At 33.8% G+C, this 13,919-nt stretch overlaps 1 protein-coding gene across 2 annotated transcripts in view; it reads right to left on the reverse strand.

Annotated features, from left to right (window-relative positions):
• Nucleotides 1–8,774: 8,774 nt before the first annotated feature.
• The window catches only part of adam11 (ADAM metallopeptidase domain 11), a 55,652-nt gene continuing 50,507 nt past the window's right edge, over nt 8,775–13,919 (reverse strand). Inside the window, exons 25-27 of one of the 2 annotated variants that reach the window (XM_067368953.1) lie at nt 11,382–11,472; nt 10,447–10,464; nt 8,775–8,891 (exon numbers count right to left, since the gene is read on the reverse strand). In XM_067368953.1, coding sequence (XP_067225054.1) covers nt 8,876–8,891; nt 10,447–10,464; nt 11,382–11,472 — 125 coding nt within the window. In that variant the 3' untranslated portion in view covers nt 8,775–8,875. Of the gene's footprint in view, nt 8,892–10,289; nt 10,465–11,381; nt 11,473–13,919 lie in introns of those variants that run through there. The other variant, XM_067368952.1, reaches the window with a different exon arrangement.

Genomic DNA, 13,919 nt, shown 5'->3' on the forward strand with positions numbered 1-13,919 from the left:
GCGTACTAAAAGTTTTATGAATAATTGAGTTCTTGAGAATTGCTGCAATGAAAGTTTGTCAGGAAAGTATTACTGAAGTTCTTGCTGCATATTTGTGGCATTAAAAGGGGATAGAAGTCATGCCCACATAAAACCTCAAAGTAGAAGAGCGACCACCATAGTCAAATGTTTACCAGGAGCCACACTCTTAGAAGAAAAGGTTCTATATAGATCCTTAAACGGTTTTGTCAGCCGCATAGCCGTTTCCATCATGGGATAATTCCGTGGATTTAGTTTTAATTGATTCATTTTGTTTTAATTCATTTTTTAGTTATATTTTATGAATTGTAAAGCTAAAGATACTTTATAACTAGAAAAACTGAAATAACCAGTTAAACGTGAAAGTATTATTCAGTAATTTAAGACATTACACCTAACATCAGCTGGCTATATCTTAATGTAAATTTAGTAAAATTGTCATCCATGTCGGCACTAATGATGTCAAACTTCGTCAGTCCGATATCACTAAAATTAACATTAAAGAGGTGTGTGAACTTGCAAGCATGATGTCAGACACATAATATGCTCTGGTCCCTTCCCTGCTTAATGTGGTGAGGAGATACATAGCCAGGGCAGTCCTTGGGTTGGTGCAACTGGGCCTCGCGGTATTACTTAGAAGTCTAGTTTTAAGTAATATTCTTTTGTAGTGATTGTGCTTTAAATTGATTAGTGTAAAAGATTGGGATTGGCATTTATAGACATTCTAAACTCTATTAGAGTTAGACAACGTGTAGGAGCCTACTCATTGTTGTAATATTACCTAAGATTTAATACTGTCACACTGTTGACATCTCATTTAAAAAACAACAACTTGATCGTAGTGAATTTATTAACTATACACAGCAAAATCACCAGTTGAATCAACTCTGCTCAGAGTACATATGGTCCCTCTCTAAATAGTGTTAAAGTGACACTGAAGCAGAGTTAGTTAATGAGATAATTAAGCGATTAATTAAGTGATTCTTGAGCTTTAGTGATGAACACCTGCTGTTAACAAGCAAGAATCAATGAAGAAAAGAGATGAAGAGGTGAATGAAGAGGTATCATATCAATCATAAGTTCAGTGTGGAGTGCCACAAGGCTCAGTACTAGAACCACTGCTTTTCACCCTGTACATGCTACAGATTACGTGCTACTGCTCCCATCAAATGCCAGCGTGATGTGTCCCGATCTTCAAGCAAAAGGAGCTTTATGAAAACTTTGAATGTTATCAATCCACAGTCTGACTTGTGATGCAGCCTGGTTCACACTTGTGCTCACACCATCTTCGTTCTTTTGCCAAGAGGAGAACTGCCCTGACTAAGCCTGCTTTCTCTCAAGTTTTTTTTTTTTTTTTTCTCTCCACCTGATGGAGTTTGGGTTCCTTGCCACTGTCACCTTTGGCTTGCTTAAGTTGGGGTTTAACGCACTAAATTCAGTAATACAGCATTATCGATTTAATTGTACTGACCCTATTAAATGAGAACAAAAACTTCTAAATAGAGTTGATGATGACACCACTCTTCTGAAGAGATGCTTTATATTTCAATCAAATTTGTTTCATAACTGATGAATCCTGCAACATCAACACTGTTATTAAACTGAACTATTGTCTTCTATAGAGCTACTTATAGAATTGATTTAGAATAAAACTTATTTCATAATTGATTAACTTTACACTGTTACTGAACTTACTTGAGCTGAATAATAAGACTTCTTCTGCATAGCTGCTTTATAGCAGAATTTGTACCACTGTTTGAAGAATGTTTCTTCCAGAATCTGGCATTAAGTTTTGGGAGTTCATTTTTAGTCCAAACGGACTTCAGGGTAGGTGATGAACTAAAAATGAACTCCCAAAACTTACTGCCAGATTCTGGAAGATAAATTCTTCAAACAGTGGTACAAGAGGATGACCTTCAAGAGTCAATCTGTCTGTCTATAAAGGCTGTCTCTCAATCTGTCTGTCTATAAAGCCTTTTAAAAAAAAACAGTCTTCGTGTATTTCACAACACTTCAGCTTGTGATTCCTATTAAATGGGGGTCATTTTTAGGATTCTTTACCTAACCTAAGTCTCTGAGATCTCCTAAGACCTTCTGGAGACTCCAGGTTGGTTGCAGTTCTGGAAAATGGTGGTGGTACTGGAGACTAAAGGGTTCCTGATTGTTTCACACTTAATTCTGCAGATAACGTGTTCTTTTCCTCTCCATCTGTTTTTGTCTGACCCTGCTGACTCACTGAGCATTTCACTGTCCATTGGTCATGCTTTAACTTTGCGATTTCTAGTATTGTATTAGTATTGCATCCTTCTCATGGGCATTTAATAATTTTTGACTTTCCAGTCTGAGTTAAATCTCTTTTTCGGCTATTTGTTTCTGTAAAAGAAACCATACCTAATAATTATGCACACCTGAATATAAGGCATTTTTCATTTCCAGCCTTCATGAATTATATATCACTTATAAATTATTAAATACAAAATTAGTAGTTATTAAGATTAATGTGGTTTGGAATTGGTAAGATGTGTTTGGAAAAAAAAAATAAGATCAGAAAATCAACTTGCCTAATAATTCTGCACACACTGTTAGTCAGCAACCACCTCTAGTCAATTTAGCCACTTTTCACAAAATGCCTTTTTCAAGTAAAAGCTTCAAAAACACAAGGAGTGCTAAAAGTCATTCCTGGGTTTTGGCCTACAAAAAAAATAAAAATGTATACACAAATACACTTTTTTTTTTTTTTTTTTGTATTACACTGGCATTAAATTACAAAAAACTAACAATAAACATTGCTGCAATGGGATTGCTAATACAGCTGCTGAGGGGAAAACTGCACATTTGACATTCTTTTCTCACTACCATTACTTCTCTCTCTACTTTTCTTCTCTTAAGGAAAGTCAAGCGAATGCAATACTGGATTTTTCTTTTTTTTTTCTTTCTGTTGGAGCAAATGGGAATGTAAAAAATATATTTGCTTTGGTCTCCCACGTACCTCTATACAGTAGAAGTTTTCCTTGCAGCAGTTCTACTTTCCAAAACCGAAAATGTAAAAAGGTATTTATGTAATTATGTAAATTTACATATTCTTTTTCTCCCAAAATTGTGTAATAAACATCACCCAGCTCAGTAAAAAACAGAAAAAGAATAAACGAATGAAAACAAACAGAAAGGTTATAAGGCTAATGATACTATATAGTCATATCTGTAAAGCTGCTTCGGAACTTGAATATACGTGTTGTTTTGCCTGTGGGCATGGATTGCTGTTCATTTTTTTCTCTCTCCCTTCGTTATCTCTCAGGTAGCTGATTGAATTTTCCTCCCCTAAATCAGGAGATCCTTCCCACTTATCAATTATCATAAGTCTTCTGTGATTGGCTCATCAGCACAGAAACATTGAATAAAAGAACTGAATGGGGCTAAAGAAAGGTGGCTTTTTCACATACTTAAAATAGTTTATCAAAAACAACAAGAAATGTTCAAGTCTTTATTTATTTAAGCTTTGTAACTTGCAAGTCTCGTCAACATTCCCAGTGTTTTTTAAGATTAAAAAAAGAATTACATTGCATCTCGTCTCTGAGAAAAAGAACAGAAATGAGTCGTTTTCAACATTTCACTCACACGCATGCTGAGTAGAATCTATTTTTATATGGCAATTGAGAGGACAAAATCAATGATGTGTCTACCTCTCCTCCATTCAGTTAGTTTAAGCTTCAGGTAAGCTATTACAAAATGTACATACAGTCACACCCCGGAAGACATTTCTCCAGGAATCCTTATGTTTTTTATGGCAGTTGTTATACACAAATATACAATAAAACATTGCTACTCTTGAATACTTTCAAAGTTTTTTTAACTACATATCGATACACAGTAGATACTTGTATTTGTGAAATTTGACAAATCATGACAAAAATTGTCTAGTACATTTGTGTTTTTTGTGTTACAAATACATTTAGACCTTTGCATACAGACAATAATAATATACATAAAAGAAACAGTGTTCTGCTCTGTTGCTGTTGGCATTAATGTCGTCGTTTACATTCTGAGAAATTCTCTCCCCAAACATTAGTGACAGAAACATTTTAAAAAACAAGCTTTAATTTGCTGGCAGGCTGTTTTTGGTAATACAACAAATCATCAAGCAAGTCATGGAAAGAAGAACATTGCTGTTACATTTTTCTGGGATGTTTTTATTTTCTAACACAGTGCTAATTAATGTTATTGAGATGTTAATTACAAACCACTGGAAATTAGATAGCATTGCATCATTGAGGAAAATTCTTATTTGCAGTGAGCTTTAGCTGAACCTGATATTACTTAGATGTCATTCAATCTATAAATCAGATTGTTTGAAATTTATTACAAAGTATAATATTTCCATAATAACCCTAGACATAGAAATCTATAGTTTAAAATCCACACTCAAGGAGAAAACTGCTAAAACACTGGAACTCAGTGAATGAAATACACAGTGATTTGAATGGAACGTTGGAATGTGACTGAAGGCAGTATATTACAAATATGTTATCAGCTATGTTAACAGATTGTCCTTAATAATTCCTCTCAGCATCTATCAAGTTGATGGTTTGTTAACAGAGGTGCTTTAGTGGTCCAAAAACATGCAACCCAAACTATCAATTGGCTGAAAACGTGATGTGCAACATTTAACCCCAAAATCGAAAGAAAGAAAAAAAAAAAAAAAAAAAAAAGTGTCATTCTTTGGAATCTTGCACATGCTCTATATTTGCCGTAGATGTGTGATTGTTGTGTGATTGTGTTTTTAAAGGACCCAATATATTTACATGATCAGAGAATTAAAGACATTTATACGTCTTTAATTTAAATTTTGCTAATTAAATACTGCATGTTCAGGTCTGATTTTTGGCTGTACTGTATTTGATAACACTACACATGACCGCATGTACCACTACTAACTTTTGGAACAGGCTGATCATTGGTGAATGTAACTTTTCTGAAGTATTTTGGAAGGCACGGGAAAGTACGACAAAACATAATTTAGACTGAAGAAATAAATATTGCTAATTAAACATTACTTGATTCGACTAAAACAAAAGCTTACATGGATACTTTTTAAATGATTAAGATGAGACAATATTTGTAAGCATGTTTGTATGGAAAAGCACCCAAATTTCTGTGATCACTGTTAAGTATCCACTGTGTACTACTGACTTCATCTCAGTAACTGGCTCACTCCTCTTCTACAGTACATTTATTCATTTTTAAAAGTTTAAAAATGCTTAAGTTGTAATTTAAGGAAGTAATTCTATAATAAGGTATATTAGACTCTTCTAGAAATATGATCTGATCCATCTTAGTCTCTTAAACATCATTCAGCAAAGCTTGATTATTTACACAATAATCATGAATAGGTCTCCATCATGCCTAACAGGTTGGAAATAAGAAATAAAGTTAAAGTTCTTAGCTTCTTGGTTGGAGTTTGGGTTCCTTGCCGCTGTCATCTTTGACTTGCTTAGTTGGGGACACTTGACATTTGATATTCAACAGTGCTTTGATCTGCCTGCATTGACACCATTTTCTTTAAGAGCTGCTGTGCATCCAAAATTATATACCAGTTATCACTGTAAAGCTGCTTTGACACAATCTGCATTGTAAAAAGCACTTTATAAATAAAGGTGACTGATAAACCTGCAAACAACACACTCTTAGAAGAAAAGATTCTCCCCCTGTGGTGAAAAGTTTTTTAACGTTGCTTATATGTGTATGTGGTGTTTTTAATTTGCTTTAAGACAAACTATATGCAAATTCATAGTTCAACACCATTGCTGAGTATTTTCTCTTCGATCTAAAAACAGCTTCAAAACGCGGTTTGAAATCGTTGGTGTTTGTGACATCACAAACTACCTTGTAACCAACCATGTCATCGTGCCGCCGGGCTTTAGCATATTATTAACTATGACCGATCTGAAGCAGTGGAGTCTCAAGAGAAGGTTATCCCAGTATATTTTTCTGTTGATATGAAAAATCGGGTAGATTTAGCAATATAGCGGGTGTATGATGAATATTACGATTTTATGATGAACTATATGTCTTTCACCACTGAAGTTCTGAGTAGAAGGCAGTTGTCTGATTCGTGAATGTGAACATAGTTTGTGTAACATTAGCAACACATTATTAGCTGTTTGATAACATAGTCAAGCAAAAGGGTAATCGTATTAATTACCGTCATGTGTCTGAAGTTGTAAAAAGCGATACCACTGTGCAGGGTTTACCTCAGTAAGTTGACCGAGTGGATCTCTGAGCTTGTGCGAGTGGAGGCGTGGCTAATTTGCATATTCATTGATCCGCATATATTAAAAAAGGCAAGGGTGTAGAGTTTCATTCAAGCTATTTTAAGACATGAATAAAAAAATTTCACAAAAAAACATGTTTAAATATGTAATTTTGGTGATCAAAGATGAGTTGTAAAGGATAACATTTTTGACTACAGGGGGACTTTAAAGGGTTCTGTCAGATGTTTTAATTTAATTAGTTTTAATAAATTTAGTTTTAATTCACTTATGAATTAAGCAGCTTGTAAACAGTGGGAAAAAAAATTAAATAACTAAAATGAAATCATTGAAGACATTTCTTCTTATATAAAACCTTTTTGGCATAAAGCATTCTGTAACACTTTATTTTAGAGTCTTTGTTACATATCTTACATGTACTTCATATAGTAATAACATCATATTATACATAATTACAAGCAACTAACTTTACATCAAACCCTAATTCTAATTATATAGTAAGTACATGTTGTTAATTAATATTACTCAGTACATATTTGTAATTACACTTTAACAAGGGTACCTTAAAATAAAGTGTAACCGAACATTCTTTAAAATTCAGTCAAGAATCATAGAACCCCACTGAACCTTTTTTTCTAAGAGTGCAGAACATTGTATCAACAAATCCATAGCTAATACTGCTATTTTTCCACAAAAATGTATTGAAGGATTATATCATTTAAGAACTGGATTTTGTTCATTAAAGTAATATTACAAAAGTCTAACAGGATGGAAAATGATCAAAGAAAACTAATGTAATGTACATCTGCACAATTTGTGAGTTTGATATAATGGCGACATGAAAATGTACAACAGCGTAGAAATCCGACTGCACCTTTTGTGTGTAAACAAACTGCCGCCTTAGTGGGTGTCTTATTTTCTGCTGGCTGTGCACGAGAATCAATAAGCAGCATGGAGCTGATATGTTGTTTTGTATGATTTATTGTAAATACAGATGTTTCTTTCCTCTAAAGTCTTGCTTATTTCTGAATATTTGTACTGTATTGTAATAAGTACTGTATTTCCATAAAATAAAAAACTAAACAAAATACATTTATCTATAAACTATTAAAACTATAAGTAACTTTTTTTTTTTTTTTTTTTTTTTTTTTTAAGTAAATAATCTGAAAATGTAAAATGATGATAGCCTTGATCCACACAGATAGGTGTCAGTATAAAGTCTGAGAGCTCTGTGACATCAGCCAGCAGAACAGAAAGACAGTCACTTAGTGCACCTTTACTGGACAAGATTTTTGTAACATAAAAATTATTGAAAATGTGACTTTGAATATTGTGGTTTTGCCCATTAGTGACGACTGTATTCAGTATATCAGTCTGTATACATTTTGTTTCATTCTCGATCCCCGTATTTGTGCTTATTTCTGACAGTGTTATTTTTACAGTCAAAGGGCAAAATAGTGCTGTCATTTACATTATATACATACATATGTATCCTCAGCTCAGTGCATTCAAACGGTGTTCCTCTCGTAAGATTTACAAATTATACACAATACATATTTTACTAAAATTACCTGGCCTTGCCTCAATCAGCTATGTGCTTATGAAAAGTATAAACTACATTAAACACATACAAGCAATGCCTTATTTTTTGTTACATAAAAGTACATTCATATGGTTATGCATGTTTTTTAACTATATGGATGATAGTAAAAGCAGCAAGATTATAGATATCAGACTAGTATGAGGGTAAACATGGAATGCTAGCAGACATTCCATTTCAAGAGATACATTGTTTTTAGATTTCTACTGGGGAAATCCATAAGTATTCGGAGAGATTTTCTCCAAAATGTTTGGGGAAGAGTCTGTTTATCTGTATGGAACAAATGGGACTTGAAAAGTCTCGGCTTCTCAGTCCTAAATTATTAGCATTTAAAAAGAAAAATAGTTTAAAGTGATCATGCATAGTGATCTTGGTGTCTGTTTCGATTAAGGTGGCAGCTCTCTGATTAGGACCACTATAGTAAATAAATTTTGTAATAATATTAATAACATTTTTGATAATATATTTTGGATTTTTTTTGGAAAAAATAAGGAACTGAAAATTCTGAATATTTACCTGAAGTGATGCACCTTGAGGCGCCATGTTTGAATATGCAGTAATATATCTGCATATAGCACACAAGCCAGATTGACTATCTTTATGGTGGTTTTTGGTCCTTTTCCGGAACTCAACAATGTGAACTTTCTGCTCAACATCTCATTTTGTGCTCCATGAAAGAAAGAATGTCAGATGGGTTTGACATGAGGGTGAGTAAATGAGGACTTTTTCATTTTCTGCGCTAGGTTTAAAAGACCAAAACTGATTACTAATAACTAACATCTTTGAAATTGAAATCAGTTTAAGAATGTTACCATGGTATGTACTGGAGTGTTTCGAGGCAACAGGTGACAGGCAGTAACAGGAAGTAGGAAAGACAGGATAGTGTGACACTGGAGTTTGGTGAGAGAGTGGAAGACATCGGTAGTTTCTTCTGTTTCCCTCAAAGTTAAAAGAACACAGTGCAGAAGCACAGGAGAGCAGAAGACATGCTTTATCCCCCTCCAGATCTGAAGAAAAGAAAAAGAAAAGAAGGAAAATATAGGAAGAGATAGAATATGTTAAATGATACAATTCACTGAGTACTGTAGTTTATATTCTTTATTTGCCTCCAAAATGAAGCCCACACAAGTAACTTCAAATTAAGAAGTTACTAAAGCAATTATATGATCAAAAGGGCAAAGGTCATTTATTGTTCATTGTTTTATGAGGTTAGGGGATTGTTTCCGTATTGGTAATCTAATTCAATCATTATGGAATTTGGGAAAAAATGTGATGTGTTTTGATTAGTGTATTGAAATGAATCTGTAATAAATGCATTGAAACATTTTTGGTTTACATTAGGTGTCTTTAATTACTATGTATTTACAAAAAAAATATATATTGTTAAGAACAATGACTTATTGTGTTTTTGTTGTAATTTTTTGCTGCTATTGAGGTGGGATACGGTTAAGGTTAAGGACAGGGTTGTTGGTATGGGTGGTTGGGTTAAGGTGTAACGGAAGGATCAACACTGTAATTTTAAATGCAATTACAGAAAATAATTACAGCTGTAATCACATGCAAGTCACTAAAATATAAGTACAACATAAAAACGTAAGTGTACTGTATCAAATTATTAATTTAAATGTTAAAGACACTTAAAGGGTTAGTTCACCCAAAAATGAAAATTCTGTCATTTATTACTCACCTTTATGTCGTTCCACACCCGTAAGAACTTCGTTCATCTTTGGAACAGATATTTTTGATAAAATCTGATGGCTCAGTGAGGCCTCTATTGCCAGCAAGATAACACTTTCAGATGCCCAGAAAGCTATTAAAAACATATTTAGTACAGTTCATGTGACTACAGTTGTTCAACTTTAATATTATAAAGCATTGAGAAAACTTTTTGTGCGCCAAAAAAACAAAATAATGACTTTTCAACAATATCTAGTGATGGGTGATTTCAAAACACCGCTTCATGAAGCTTTGAAGCTTTACAAATCTTTTTTTTCGAGTCAGTGGTTCGGAGCACCAAAGCTACGTCATAAGGGTTCACATGACTTTGGCAGTTTGATATGCGATCCGAACCACTGATTCGAAACAAAAGATTTGTAAAGCTTCGAAGCTTCAGGAAGCAGTGTTTTGAAATTGGCCATCACTAGATATTGTTGGGTTTTTTTTGTTGGCGCACAAAAAGTATTCTCATCACTTCATAACATTAAGATTGAACCACTGTAGTCACAAATATGTCTTTAGTAGCTTTCTGGGCATTGAAAGTGTTAATTATCTTGCTGGCAATGGAGGCCTCACTGAGCCATCGGATTTTATCAAAAATATCTTAATTTGTGTTCTGAAGTTGAATGAAGGTCTTACGGGTGTAGAACTACATAAGGGTAAGTAATAAATTACATAATTTTCATTTTTCGGTGAACTAACCCTTTAAAATGAAGTGGGCTCACGTTTATTTTAAAAATAAAAACAAACTAAATTGACAGACTAAGACGTGAAAACAGCTGGTGTAATATATGCTAGGTGGACATGGGTGTATGACATCACATGTCTTGTTGGGCGGGATCATACCTTCCTCTTCTGATATTTCTGTAGTCAAGAAACACAACAGAGAGAGACTAAGACTGTATTTGTGAAATTAAATTATACAAAAGAAACTGTCACATTAAACACTGTGCTGCATTTATCATAAAAATAAGATAAGCGGTCAAGATAATTAAAAGGGTCATATGATGCTATTAACAGAATACATTAACAAGTTTTAAAGTTAAAAAAAAAACCAACAACATTATTTTGCACTTATTATTGCAGTACCTTTGTCTGAAACACTCTAATATCTACAAACTCCAGAGTGCTCTGATTGGCCAGCTGACCCAGTGTTTTGTGATTGGCCAAAAACCTCAAGCGTGTGTCGGAAATGTAATGTCCCTCACCATAATCGTGGGCTTCAGGTTCTAAACTTTAAAGGGTTAGTTTCACTCAAAAATTAAATTTCGGTCCCACTTTATATTAAGTGGCCTTAACTACTATGTACTTACATCAAAAATAAGTACAATGTATTTACTGGGTTCATATTGAATTGCAAAACACTTTTGCTGCTATTGAGGTGGGATACGGGTAAGGTTAGGGAAAGCATTGGTGGTATGGGTAGGTTTAAGGGTAGGGGTAAGACACTGAATCCTCACTTTCTTTCTTCGTGTATGCCTTTGCTTTATGCTAATATGTTACAGAATATCAGGTATTTCAATCAAGGTGTTTTAACAAGCAGATACATCACATATTAAAGGAAAGGGAAAACATTAAAAAGCATCATATGACCCCTTTAATATTATTAAAGCCTAAGTGATAGGACAATACAGTCAATCACATAAAATACTTTTTTTTTTAAGCCATCTGTTAATAAAGCAAAAATAATTGGTCAAAATTTCAACATTTTTATGTTGAAAGAGGAAAATGCTACTTGAACATCTTTTTCTTTTTTAATGCAGTAATTGTGGATGCCTTACTTGAAGCCCCAGCCAGTTCCTCCCAGTACTATAGCTGCCAGCAGTATCGCTCCTGCTATGGAACCAATGATGATGTTTGTACCACTCGGACCTGTGGACAGACAGGGAATGGGAATAAAGCCATATCTGTCATGTGGGTTTCAGTTTTTCATTTTATGTTTTTATTCATGACTTTTATATTGTCATGTGCTTTAATTTTGAAGTTTAGTTTATCTTCCATATTCCTGTTTCCTGTATTGGTTATTTTCAGCTTCATGCTCTCTGGAGAAGGAGGCAGTGACATGTTGTGGTAACAATTGGTTTTGTTTTTTGTTTATTTGGTTATGAAGAACCTGGCATCTCAAAGACAATCAATGTTTCTAAATATCTGCATTCACTTAGCATAGTGGACACTGCACATTTTGTATGTGTCCCTCATAAGACCCAATTCAACTCTTGCAGCCTCTACTAATTAGCTGATAGCTTGAATCAGGTGTGTTAGATGAGGGAGACAAAAATGTGCAGTGGTTGGGGTTCCACAGGACAGGTTTGAGAACCACTGACTTAGTAGAACAGGACTCCACGTCTGGAGAGTCTGTATAATTTTCTGGATGTAAGAAATGATTTTGCACATGCTCATAAGTCAGGGGTTTCCCAAATATATTTAAAACCAAGTCAGTATAGTCAGTATATTTTAGTTTACCATAAATGCTTGTCACAAGTTGTCGAATATGGCAGTACACTTTAACCGTATTTCAATAAAATAAAATATAATTTTAATAAAAATTTTGAAATTACATATAAAAATGTCACTACTTAATTTAACTAAATTTAAATTCACAAATTCACTTCATCATATAATCAGAATGCAAAAGGGGTAATGGATTTGGCATGCTGTCCATTACTAGAGATTCGATATTGAATTGAGAAATGTCATTGGAGGGTGGCAGACTGAGTTACTGCTTATATACCCTTGAAGCGTGATTGGCTGGATTAGATGAACAAGCAATTTAATTGTAAATAATGTGTCCAAAATTACGGAAGCCCTGAACCGCATGGTGAAAAAAAAAAAAAAAAAAAATTGGTAGGGAGGAAAAAAAAAATCGAAAAGTTATCTCGTTATTTCAACATAATAAGTCGTTATAACGACATAATATCTCGTTATTTCAACATAATAAGTCGTTGTAACGACATAATATCTCGTTATTTCAACATAATAAGTCGTTATAACGACATAATATCTCGTTATTTCAACATAATAAGTCGTTGTAACGACATCATATCTCGTTATTTCAAGATATTAAGTCGTTATAACGACATAATATCTCGTTATTTCAACATAATAAGTCGTTATAACGACATAATAACTCTTCATTATCTATCAAGTATGATAAAGGACGTACACATGTTAACGTCCCCTGTGGCGCAACGCTAAAGTATTGGACCGCCAGTCTAGCTTTTACTGCGATCGCCGCGGTTTCGAATCCGCCTTTTGCCGAGTTCGTTCTTCTCTAGTTTCACATCACATATCAAAAAAGGCATTTATTTTCAATAGAAATTAAAACAATGTTATAAAAGTGCAAATAACCTGCCTAACGAGTGTTTAATAACATTAAAAGTATTTATTGGGCAGGGTTAGCAGCATGTTCGATATTACCCACTAGAGGGCAGAATAAGACAGGGAATCAATTAAAGAACGCAATAGTTATGTTGAACTACTGTTACAATTTGGTGCTCCAAAATCCCAGAGGTTTATCATGGGAATTTGCGTTCATCCCAGGCTAACCTTTATTGAGGTTAAATTTATTAGACCATAGTAAATAAAACAATTTACAGTGCAAATGTCAGGGGTGTCAAACTTACAGCCCGGTGTCCAATCTGATTTGAACTATAATAAAACATAGAGATGCACTAGTCCAGGGGCCAAAAACGTTTTTAAGAGGGGTTTTTTTATTTTTTTTTTATTTTTATTCTGGGCTTGCAAACAAACTGCTTTGTAATATTTTCTAAAGATATAAAAATCAAAATAGGTGCTAATATATTGAAATAATAGGACACGGAGTGTCTATTTACAGTAAGTGCAAATAGCGTCCCTTGTTGACAAACACTCTTTACAGTATAGCTCCAGTGTCTGGTTGGGCCACTGAAGTTTAAAAAGGGACAGTTGTATTTCGATGTATTCAGTGGCGTAACAATATCATGAAGGGTTTCAGATTTTGGCTTTTACAGCGATCGCTGCGGGGTAGAATCAGCATTTTGCAGAGCTCACCCAATAATAGAGCTCACTCCTATTTTCTCATCATATACATTTTCAATAAAATGAAAATAATGTTCAAAAAGTGGAAATAAAATGTGAACAAGTGTTTAATAATATTAAAAGTGTTCATTGAGTAGGGTTGGTGGAAAGTGGAGGGGTTTTATTCTCCCAATAATGCAGCATCCATTTAATAATTTTAATAAATATAATCACTCTATATGATATTATTGCATCCTGTACAAAAATACTGAGGTACAGTATCTGCCAATACTAGCCTACAGCATCTAAATACTATTTACACT

Source organism: Chanodichthys erythropterus, chromosome 19 (assembly GCF_024489055.1).
Source record: "Chanodichthys erythropterus isolate Z2021 chromosome 19, ASM2448905v1, whole genome shotgun sequence".
Classification (NCBI taxonomy): Eukaryota; Metazoa; Chordata; class Actinopteri; order Cypriniformes; family Xenocyprididae; genus Chanodichthys; species Chanodichthys erythropterus.